General features: G+C 52.5%; 1 protein-coding gene across 1 annotated transcript in view; it reads right to left on the reverse strand.

Annotated features, from left to right (window-relative positions):
- The window catches only part of LOC142572276 (uncharacterized), a 63,740-nt gene that overhangs the window by 33,780 nt on the left and 17,430 nt on the right, over window positions 1-12,530 (reverse strand). The window contains exon 2 of the mRNA XM_075681258.1: window positions 859-1,127. Coding sequence (XP_075537373.1) covers window positions 859-1,042 — 184 coding nt within the window. The 5' untranslated portion in view covers window positions 1,043-1,127. The remainder of the gene's footprint in view (window positions 1-858; window positions 1,128-12,530) is intronic.

The raw sequence follows: 12,530 nt of genomic DNA on the forward strand, positions 1-12,530 counted from the left end.
GAGTGCTTGAAAACTAATTACATATTTTCATAACCCTCGTGCCGCGACTTACTCGAGATTCAAAAGTTTCGCGTGACCAAATTTACAAGCGTACAACTGTTACAGCATTAGGTTCGGAAACTCGGCAAGTTGGCGCGTAGTCATCTTGTCATTTATGCAGATCTCGAAAAACGGATACTACATGACAGTGCGCTGGCTCGATTTTAAGGAGCGTTATGCATATCTAACGCACATGATGAATGAATATATGAGAAGCGAAGCTTTCGCGAAACGGTTACTTAAACGCTAGACAACTAATAGCGACGTCTGCAGGGTATACTCTGATTTGCGTTTAGATTACAGAGTGGCAGTGGCCCCTGTCTTGCTGGTCTCGGATAAACTGTTGGGAACCCTTTAGCATTGTACGTCAGACTGCACAAGCTAGCTATTCGTTGCAGAAGTCGCACGTTCCGTTCGAATGAGCGGGTAGTCACATGTACGGACTAAGTATACACTGATGCAAGTGCACAGTACTGAAAGTACAACTTCACGCATGCAGCCTGATTTATTCCGAGCCTCCAGGTCGGGTAGCTAGATGTAAGTTTGAGTGGGTTGTTATTTCACGATTAAGTGTCACAGTGCAGAAAAGACGACATTCAAGGTAGCCGAATTAACGCCGAAGGGCTAAAATATATTATTCTATAGCAAATAACATACGAAGGCTTAATAAATATTGTAATGCATGCATAGCATGTATCGAAGTGACGCACGACGCAACTCAAATATCACGCCAGGCTGCACATGCCTTGCATGTCTGCATGCAGAACCTGCCCGATTCGACCCTGCGACCTTCGAATGCTAGCGCATTCGTATGCTCACCCGAGAGGTGCCAGTGAAAATCCAGGCACTGGTCAGCCTTCGGGTACGGCGTGCTCAGCTCAGCCGGCGCGCGTGCTCGAGGCAGGCTCGCGCGAGGCAGAACCACGCGCCTTCCGCGCAGCGCACTTGGGTAACCTGCGTGCCAGCACCCGCGCGGAGGCTGAGGCCAGGCACAGGAACACATGTGAGCACAGCGTCACCTCGGGCTCGGGCCGCTGCTTCACGCGATTCGCCGTCGGCACTCACGACAAGATGCTCGGGAAGGACACCTGGTCGCGAGAGGAACCGGTTTGCAATCAATCAGAGAGCGTGTTTTTAAAAAAAATAGTATTGATAAAGAAAAGAAAACAGGAAAGAATAGAAGGCCTTCAAGCGTCGCTTTTGAGCCTGCACCAATGATTCGAAGTTCGTTGACGTCATGCCATTTTACCAATGTCCCAGCATCGGAAGACGGGCGCTGGCGAAAGAGCAGCGACGCACGTATCGTTCATGTTCGACACCGCGTGCTTCGCGATGCGGACGCGCCAGGATGGCTGACGACGACGCGTCTGCTACGATCGGAGCCACGACGCCGATCGAAAAGAACCCACAACGCGACGACAACGCTACCGACCTATCGCAAAAGAAATCCCTTGACAACGGGGGATGGTTTACTGCAAGATACCACAACTCAAGGCTCATCGCCGTTCCGGAAACCGGGACCGAAGCGGTCTACAAATCAGCACCGAGCCAGCCCAAACTAAAGGAGAATCCCATTCGCCAAGAGAAGCTACCTCCACTGCCGAAGACCGATTTCAAGGTCATCATTAGACCGAAGAATGGGCTCAACATCAGTCAACTGAGCACGCATCAGATGGCCCGGGCTGTAACCAAAGCATGTGGAAACCCAGACATGTGCAATGAAGGCAACTTGCTTATACGGTTGCGCAACGGATCGAACATCGCCATAATCAGCACGCCAAGCATGGAGACTGCCAATGTAGTGCAGAGCATTCCAAGTCTACGTTTTGGTGCGAAAGACTATGCAGTGACGGCGTACGTGGCAGCGCCGGACAATTCGTGTAAAGGAGTGATTCACGGACTGGACGCCGGTACAACGCCGACCGAATTACTGGCCCACCTTCGGGTACGTACCCATGGAGTCAAAATACTTTACGCAAGAATGTTTGGAAACTCCCAAACCGCGGTAATTACCTTCGAGGGCAAGATCGTCCCCCGCTACGTTTACTACTACGGCGGCGAGACGCGTTGCTACCTCTATCGGTCATCGCGGCAAGTTTGCTATATATGCTTCAAGCCTGGGCATAGGGCGGATGTATGCCCGACACCTGACGCCGTTGTCTGCTCGAACTGCGCCGAGCCAGTAATTGAAGACGGACACACCTGCGAGCCCAGGTGTGAGCTGTGCAAGGAAGCGCACCCGACACGGGCAAAGGAGTGCAAAGAACGCCTCTGGAAACCGAGAAGCCCACGGGGGAGAAAAAAAACTGGAGGACGCTTAAGCTTCGCCTTCAAGAGTGGAACGCGACAGCGTTCCCGTCGACCCGCCAAGGGGTGTAAGACAATGGGCTACGGACTACGGACTACGCGCCCCGCATCAGACGCGGTGAGCGTCGAGCAACGCAGCGTTCGGCCGACAACGAAATGTGCGCCTGAGCAAGCGACGCGCGCCTGAGCCTTAGAAACAGCTCGTTTCTAAGGCAACACCGCGTTCACTAGAGGCGCTTTTGTAGCGCTTTGAAGCATCGAACTCGTGGCTCCGTGGTAACGTCTCCGTCTCACACTCCGGAGACCCTGGTTCGATTCCCACTGTTGCGTTTCGCCTGCGACACGTGGTTTTGCCGGCGCGACTGCGGCGGGGCGGCAGACATTTTGGCCCGATCGTCGTCGCCGCAACACTCATCGCCAGGTGTTTCCAGGCGCGACTGCGGCGATGCGACCGCCTAGGGATCATCCTCGCATTCCAGTCATTGTGCCCGAAACAGGCGATGCCAAAGCAGGGATCTCATTCCAGTTATTGGGCCCGAAACAGGCGATGCCAAAGCAGGGATCTCGTTCCAGTCATTGTGCCCGAAACAGGCGATGCCAAAGCAGGGATCTCATTCCAGTTATTGGGCCCGAAACAGGCGATGCCAAAGCAGGGATCTCGTTCCAGTCATTGTGCCCGAAACAGGCGATGCCAAAGCAGGGACCATCCTCTCATTACAGTCATTGTGTCCGACCGGCAGCGCCACGACAGGGTGCTACGAGATCGTGCTCGACATGGTGCTACGGCATCGCTACGACAGTGTGCGTCACCATTAGCCCATTGTACATTCACGTGCTCGTCTTTTGAGGGGTTCCTTCTTGCCCTCAACTGCGAGAGTATAAAAACAGCTGCCCCCGGACGCCAAAAGGAGGGCTCCGATTTCTTCTGTTGAGTGAAGTGCTCTCCCGTCTCTCTACTTCGGTCAAACCTGACCACCTACTCTTTGCGATGTTAAAATAAACAAGTTGTTTCGTTGTTACCAGTCGACTCATGCTTTGCCGGGACCTTCGGATGCTTCCAGTTGTACCCCAGGCCGCCAGGCCAACGCTACCCTTGGGGCTTGCGACCCAGGTACAACCACGGGCGTCAGCGCCGAGTTCCCAACAGATCGTACCAGCAGTCCGGATCCAAACATCTGGTTGGCAGCGGTGAGATCGCCTACGACTTCAAACAACTGTCTGCCAGCGGTGAGATCGCGACAGCGGAGGCCAGCAGCGAAGAGATGCAGTTGACTGTATGCTGAGCAGCTCAACGACGATCCGGGAGCAGTGCAACGAGCCCTGTGTGATGACTGGTTGCCTGCAGCGGAACGACTGCGCTGGACTCTTGGCTGCGAGGTTTGGTGAGTGCGGGACTTTCTTCTTCTGAGCTTTGCCAGGCTTTTGTTAGTGTCAGAAACAGAGCTGGTAATTGTGGTTGTCGTTGCTGCCGGGTTAGTTTGCGGCAAGACAATAGTAAGCAGTAGAGAAAGCAGCATTCGGAGCAGCCATGGATTTGAAGTCGTTGCGCAAACCGAAATTGTTGGAGCTTGCAAGAGAGTTGGGTCTGGATGTCTCAGACAAACTAAGAAAACCTAAACTGCTAAAGGCTATTCTTGAGTTAGAGGCTGAGGATGACGAGCTGTCGGAATGCCTTGAGACTATTGAGGAGAGGTCAAAAAGACAGGAGCGCGAACTTAAAGAGCAAAAAGAGAAACAGGAGCGCGAACTTAAAGAACAGAAAGAAAAAGAAGAGCTTCCGGTCGAGCTTCCAGGACTAGGCTCAGTGACGAACAGGGAAGACACCGGTCAAGTCATTAGTGACCTTACCAGTAAAGCACCGCTGTCGCCCGAGCAGAAAACCGAACTACACCAGCTATTACAAGAGTTTCAAGGTCTGTTCTCTGAGAGGCCTGGTAGGACTTCTGTCCTTACTCATGACATAGAACTTACCTCCCCAGAGCCAGTACGATCCAAGGCGTATCGGGTGTCACCCCGCCAGAGCGATATTATGGAGGCTGAGGTAAAGAAAATGCTACAGCTCGGTGTTATTGAGGCAGGTGAGAGTGATTATACCTCCCCTTTGATTTTAGTTGAGGTACCGGGCAAGGAACCTCGTCCTTGCGTCGACTACCGCAGGCTTAATTCCATCACTAAGGATCAAATTTATCCGATCCCTAACATCGAGGAGCGCCTTGAGAAAGTTAGTAGCGCTCAGTTTATTTCCACCCTAGATCTTGTCAGGGGTTATTGGCAGGTTCCACTTACAGAAGAGGCTAGTAGGTATGCGGCGTTCATTTCACCAATGGGAACATTCCGTCCTAAAGTGTTGAGTTTTGGTTTGAAGAACGCGCCATACTGTTTTTCAAGTCTCATGGATAAAGTGTTGCGGGGACAGCAAGAATTCGCTTTACCGTATCTAGACGACGTAGCGATATTCTCCGCATCCTGGTCTGAGCATATGGCACACTTGCGGGCAGTGCTAACCCGCCTGCGCGAAGCGGGCTTGACAGTCAAGGCTCCTAAGTGCCAGTTAGCACAGGCCGAGGTTGTCTACCTCGGTCACGTGATTGGTCAGGGTCGTCGCCGCCCCTCTGAAATAAAAGTGGCCGCTGTGCGAGACTTTCCGCAACCGCGCACAAAGACCGATATTCGGTCGTTCTTAGGTGTCGCCGGCTACTATCAGAGGTACATCCCTAGGTACTCTGATATCGCGGCTCCCCTGACGGATGCTCTAAGAAAGACAGAGCCTCAAACAGTCGTCTGGGACGAGACCAAGGAAAGAGCTTTTAGCGCCCTAAAGAGTGCCCTAACAAGCCAGCCTGTGCTACGATCGCCAGACTATACAAAAGGGTTCATTGTTCAGTGCGATGCTAGTGAGCGAGGCATGGGCGTTGTACTGTGCCAACGGGAAAATGGAGAAGTAGAACACCCCGTCCTGTATGCTAGTCGTAAGCTGACCAGTCGTGAGCAGGCGTATAGCGCCACCGAGAAAGAGTGTGCATGTCTCGTGTGGGCCGTTCAGAAATTGTCATGCTATCTAGCCGGCTCGAGGTTTATCATTGAGACGGATCACTGCCCTCTCCAATGGCTGCAGACCATCTCTCCCAAAAATGGCCGCCTCCTGCGCTGGAGCCTCGCTTTACAACAATATTCCTTTGAGGTGCGTTACAAAAAGGGGAGTCTCAACGGTAACGCCGATGGCTTAAGTCGAAGCCCCTAACGTAGGAATCAGCCTCAAAATTGTTTGTTACTGATGTTTTTCTTCCTGAGGCAGGATTTTTTTTTTAACATATTGCTTTTGTTTAGTGTTTCAAAGTGATGATATGCTTTCTAGTGCAATTTTTCAATTTGTGGACGCGTTCTGAGTGATGCTAGACTACTGTAAGGAACTAGGCAGTGGTATAAAAAGGGGAAAGAGCCTGGCAGGGCTTAGTGAGGGTTGTGCCGTGCTTGCTGACTGAGCGGTTGAGTTTCAGCGTAGTTCTAACGCTTGCCGGGAACGAGAACAAAAATGTGAACTCTCCCGAAGTCACTTTGCAGTGTCCCGTGCGAACCTGAACGAGAGAACGAGGCCTTCTCTGTGCGCTGCGCTCAAGAAACGTCGAGGGACGCCCGACTTCGGTTATGAGCATCATCGAGCGACATCCCTCCGGACAGCGGATGCAGTCCCCTGTCCATCGGGATCTCCTTCCCCCGGCGGGGCGGTCTGTTGCGTTTCGCCTGCGACACGTGGTTTTGCCGGCGCGACTGCGGCGGGGCGGCAGACATTTTGGCCCGATCGTCGTCGCCGCAACACTCATCGCCAGGTGTTTCCAGGCGCGACTGCGGCGATGCGACCGCCTAGGGATCATCCTCGCATTCCAGTCATTGTGCCCGAAACAGGCGATGCCAAAGCAGGGATCTCATTCCAGTTATTGGGCCCGAAACAGGCGATGCCAAAGCAGGGATCTCGTTCCAGTCATTGTGCCCGAAACAGGCGATGCCAAAGCAGGGATCTCATTCCAGTTATTGGGCCCGAAACAGGCGATGCCAAAGCAGGGATCTCGTTCCAGTCATTGTGCCCGAAACAGGCGATGCCAAAGCAGGGACCATCCTCTCATTACAGTCATTGTGTCCGACCGGCAGCGCCACGACAGGGTGCTACGAGATCGTGCTCGACATGGTGCTACGGCATCGCTACGACAGTGTGCGTCACCATTAGCCCATTGTACATTCACGTGCTCGTCTTTTGAGGGGTTCCTTCTTGCCCTCAACTGCGAGAGTATAAAAACAGCTGCCCCCGGACGCCAAAAGGAGGGCTCCGATTTCTTCTGTTGAGTGAAGTGCTCTCCCGTCTCTCTACTTCGGTCAAACCTGACCACCTACTCTTTGCGATGTTAAAATAAACAAGTTGTTTCGTTGTTACCAGTCGACTCATGCTTTGCCGGGACCTTCGGATGCTTCCAGTTGTACCCCAGGCCGCCAGGCCAACGCTACCCTTGGGGCTTGCGACCCAGGTACAACCACGGGCGTCAGCGCCGAGTTCCCAACAGATCGTACCAGCAGTCCGGATCCAAACACCACCCAGCCCATCTTGGAAGTTGCTTTTTATTTATGAACTGCCTGCCGTGATTTATCGCTCACGGCCAACGCCGCGGACGCCGACGCCGACACCGACACCGACGCCGACGACACCGGCTTTTCTGCGACACGAGCTCCTTAACGCTATCGCGTTAAAAGAGGAACCGGACGCCGAAGCCAAGGACGCCGGCGGACGTGGCCGGCCCAGGAAACGCTGGTTCAGTAGGGACTCCAGCTCGACATCCAAGTCTAGATCGAGGTCGAGATCCGCGTCCAAGACCAGGCAGGCTCCAGAAACGAAAAAGAAGCAGCAGAAGAAGACCATACACAAGAAGGAAGAAGACAGTAAGGTGAGCTGGAAAGCGCATCTTTTCTCAGCCTCTCCCACTGCTCCAAAGAACACGAACACTCAGAATGACGAAGTAAATGAGCTAAGGCAAACTATTCAGACTCTCAGGGCAGAAAATGCTGAGCTCAGACAGAAGCTCAACGAGCTCATAGATGAACTTAAGGCACTGAGAACAGGGCAGACAAACTCAAAGCCGCAAACAGCCGAAACCCAGTCGGCCACCATAGGGCGGCAGGAATTCACAACTGCCATGGTGGCCATGAATGATGCACTAGCGAATCTTAGCAACCTCGTTTCTAACATCCAAGAGGAGGCGCGCAAGGACAGAGAACGCCTAGTACAATTTACAGGCATGAAATCCAGAACTAAACCCTATACTAGGCCATCGGCTGAGTATGGCGAGCAACCCTAAACGCCCGGTCAAGTTGGAAACCCTCGATATATGGCAGTGGAACTGCCGTGGGATCCGCAGAAAGCAGGGTCTCCTTAAACAATACATCACTAACTGCACAGCTCCGCCAGACATAATCGCCCTACAGGAAACCGGCTGCTCACCCACTCTTGCGGGGTACACAGTCTATGAAGGGCTCAGCCAGAGTAAGGTCGCGACGCTGGTTGCCAAAGCTGTCACCGTAATCAAACACGACATCGACGCAACGGACATCGACCACGTCTTTATTGAAATTATTACCCAAAAGAGAAGCCAAGAAAGCATCTTTCTCCTCAACATTTACAGCCCGCCCAGCCAGAGGAACGCCAATTTTGGCTACCTGTTACGCAAGGCAGAACAAGCAGCAGGCAAGAAGGGTCTCGTCATCCTGGGGGATTTTAATGCCTGGCACAAAAGCTGGGGCTACGTTAAGGAAACTCAAAAAGGCAGGGACCTAGCCAGAGAAACGGATCGCAGAAGGCTTAGTCTCATCACAGACCACACCCAACCCACGCGAGTGGGGAACAGTATCAACCGAGATTCGTGCCCAGACTTGGCATTCGTCAGATGGGTAAGGGACGCTCGATGGGAAAACGACGGGGAAACGCTTGGCAGCGACCACTTCATTTTGCGCATCAAGATAGAAACCCTCCCGATCAGGAAAAGACTTGGCCGGGCTAGGCTCACCGACTGGGTAGCCTATAGAAAAACTAGGGCGGAGTCCGAAGACACTGAGATCACAGACATTACGAGCTGGGTCGCAGGAATCAAGGCAGACTGCAAAAGGCTAACCCGAGAGGTCGCCCTCACCACCAACACACCCGAGGTGGATAAGCATCTTTTACACCTATGGGACGCCCGACGGGGGCTACTAAGAAGATGGAGGCGGCAGAAGCACAACAGAAAACTCAGACTAAAAATCGTTGAGGTCACCAGACAAGCCGAAGAGTATGCGACAGAACTCGCAGGGCGCAACTGGGACCAAAAATGCAACGAGCTACAGGGGACCCTGGGCTGGAAAAAGACATGGGCCTTGCTAAGGAGTCTTATAGACCCAACCATGACCAAGTCCGAAAATCGTAAAACGACCCAACGGATCGCGCACCGATTCCAAGGCACAGACCGGGAAATGCTGAAGAACATCAAGCAGCGCTACATTGGGGATACAACGGACGTCGACTGCAGCTTGGCATACACGGGCGAAGCAAATCCCGCTCTAGATGAACCCATTACCATAGAAGAAGTAAGACACGCTGTGATGTCTGCCACAAAGAACACCACGCCAGGCAAGGATGGCATCACCAACGCCATGATAAGGAACCTGGACGAAAACTCCATCAAACGATTTACAGAATTCGTAAATAAACACTGGCAACAGGGGACTATCCCGGACGACTGGAGACATGCGGAAATAGTTATGATTCCGAAGTCCGGAAAAACTCCCTGCCTGGAAAACCTGCGACCCATTTCGCTAACGTCCTGCTTGGGAAAAGTATACGAGAGAATTGTGCTTCAGAGGTTGGAGACCCACCTAGAGGATAACGAGCTCATGCCACACACTATGTTTGGATTCAGAAAATGCCTCTCAACGCAAGACATCCTCCTGCAGATTAAGGAGGAGGTACTTACTACCATCCCGAAATATGGAGAAAATATCTTGCTTGCACTCGATCTTAAGGCGGCCTTCGACAATGTAAGTCATAGGGCTGTGCTGGAGGGTCTCAGCAACATTGGTTGCGGACAGAGAATACACAACTACGTCAGAGCTTTCCTCAGTGACAGATCCGCCACCATTGGTATAGGAGGCATCAGGACTGACACCTTCAACATGCCCAAAAAGGGAACACCGCAAGGCTCTGTGATATCCCCTACGCTTTTTAACATTGTTATGATCGGGTTAGCACGGAAGCTCGAAAAAATTGAAGGGCTCAGGCATGCCATATACGCCGACGACGTCACAATCTGGGTGACCAAGGGATCCTTAGGAGAAAAACAAGACCTTCTGCAGAGCGCAGCAGATACAGTCCATGCATACACTGAACACTGCGGGCTTGTCTGCTCCCCGGAGAAATCCGAGGTGCTCAGAGTCTACAGAAGAGGATACAATCTGCAAAACTCCATAGACATCTTCATAGGGGGGAAGAAGATTCCGGAGGTATCCCAAGTTAAGATCCTTGGCATGTGGATACAGAGCAACTGTCGTGTGGACCACACAATCAGACAGCTGGCAAACACTACAGCTCAGATCACAAGGATGATCGCAAGAATCTCAAACAGACGGCGAGGTATGAAAGAAGAGGACACATGTAGGCTAATACAGGCCCTCGTGATCAGTAGGATTGTATACAGTGTCCCCTACCAAACACCGCTCGCGCAGGAAAAAGAACAATTAGAGGCAATCCTTAGGAAAGCTTACAAATGCGCTCTCGGACTACCGGTCAACACCTCGACGGAGAAATTCCTTCAATTGGGCATAAACAACACAGTGCAAGAACACATCGAAGCTCACCTTCTCGCGCAGAAAATGAGACTCATGCTGACTCCAACGGGCAGGAACACGCTGAAGATACTGGGTATGAGAGATGCTTGCAGAGAAATTAACAGCACGGAAAGCATACCTAAAGAGATTCGAGAGATCATTGAGGTTAGCCCGATACCGAGAAACATGCACCCTAAATTACACAAGGCCAGAAGAAAGGCAAGATCAGAAGCACACAACAGATATTTCTCGGCGAGAAAAGACGTGTTATACGTCGACGCGACCACATACAAAGAGCACTCCGGGGTGGTAGTCAGCGTTGTTGATCACCAGCTTAGAGAAATCAATTGCGCTTCGATCAAAGGCAACAACATCCTGGAGGCTGAGGAAGCGGCAATCGCACTCGCCATCACCCACAAGGGCGAAGAGGCCACTACAACAATACTTACGGACTCGCAAGAAGCGTGCAGAAGGTACAGCAGTGGACGCATATCCACTGCGGCCATCCGCATACTCAAGACGAGAAAAATAACCTTTTCGAGATGCTTCATTACGTGGACACCAGGTCATGAGACTGTGACAGGGAACCAGCGTGCCGACGCCAACGCCCGAGCATACGCCAACCGGGGGGCGCACCACGACGGGGAACCGGACACAGTCACCAGACGCTATGGAGCAATTTTAGAAAACCAAAGAGCCCTAAGGAGGATCTACCCCCCTCCCCACAAAGACCTTAGTAGAGAGCAGTCGGTTGCCTGGAGACAACTGCAGACTAATACATACCCCAATCTGAGTCTGCTCAGCAAAATCTATCCGTCAACATACGACAATAAATGCCCGCTATGCGGTGAACACGCAACGCTTTACCACGTTACATGGGCCTGCCAAAAGCCAAAGGTAGCGCCAGTACACAAAACACCAACACCGGAGCAGTGGGAGGCTGCGCTATCCTGCTCGAAGCCTGAAGAACAGCTCAAGCTGATCGACAGAGCTAGCAAGATGGCAAATGCCACTGGGGCCCTGGACTGAGGGCTCCACCTTCGCCGGTATACCTTCTTTGTGAAAATAAAGTTTTTCATTCATTCATTCGCGATGCAAAAAATCAGTCAGCTGTTGTGACCACGGGCGTAAGTTCCCAGGATATATGTTATGCAGAAAGTAATTGTTCCCCATCTGTACGTGACTTCGTCGAGGTGGATTGGTTGGAGAAATCGTAAAATGCCGTCATTTAATTAATTAATTAAATTCTGGGGTTTTACGTGTCAGAAACCGCGATATGATTATGAGGCACGTCGTAGTGAGGGACTCCGGAAATTTTGACCACCAGGGGATCTTTAACGTGCCCCCAAAGCACGGGACTCGGTAGTTTTTACATTTTGCCCCCACGCATCGAAATTTCAAGAGCAGGAAGTTAAAAAAAATGGGGTTGGGGGAGTCGTTTTCATTACCCGAGTCGGAAATTTATAGGAAGAAGTAAAACTGAAGATGGCAATTGTACACGGGGGCGTGGTACTCGTCGGAACATGCGTCGAGACAAACGACCGAAGTTACTGCCTGGCATGGTTATTTGCACAGAGCAAATAATTAGCCGCCTTAATGCAGCCGGTGTTTTGAACAATATGACTTACCCGCGTGCGCTCCACCAGCAAAAAACCCGTGACGTGAAGGTCGGCGTCAAATACACGCCTGTCCTGAAGACGTAGGCCTCCGTAGTGTTGCCGGCGTTTCGTGCACGACGGCGTGTCACAGATCGAGGGCAGGTGGGGCTGTTCCGATCCGCGCGGGGAGCCACGTAATCTTCGGGGACGGACCTTATGCTCGGAGGCGAGGCTCACCAGGAGCAATTCGTCGTCGCTCCAGAGCGAGGCGCTCCTGTGCAACCTGGTCTCCGGTCTGGGAAACAGACCGAGCCCAGGATAGCGAGTCTATCCTGAATTGAGCCGGGACGGTCTCGCCGGTCTGGCTGGGGACGTCTGTCCCGAGTCGGATGTTCCTCCTGCGACGTGGTTAGCCCCTTCGAGATGGATTGCGCGCTCACGGCCAGTTTGGTCCAGGGTCCTGGTCCCGTTCGTGCAGCAAGCTTTGCTTCTCGAAAAGAGAGCATCTTCGCCGACGCGGCCGTAATAGACGAGGTACCCAAGCACTGCGAGCCATGCTCGTCATGGGTCACGGGCAGCTTCGTGCTTCGGCTTTTCACACGTGATGCAGGGGCTTCGGGACCAGAAGGACAGTTGCCGAGGAGGCTGCTGCTGCTGTCTCGAGAAGCTCGCATTCCAACCGGAATGCGCGAAGGAATGCTGCAGCTCAAAAGCATGGCGTAGAGAGTCGCTCCCCGTCCACTCGGG

The sequence above is a fragment of the Dermacentor variabilis genome, chromosome 2 (assembly GCF_050947875.1).
Source record: "Dermacentor variabilis isolate Ectoservices chromosome 2, ASM5094787v1, whole genome shotgun sequence".
NCBI lineage: Eukaryota > Metazoa > Arthropoda > Arachnida > Ixodida > Ixodidae > Dermacentor > Dermacentor variabilis.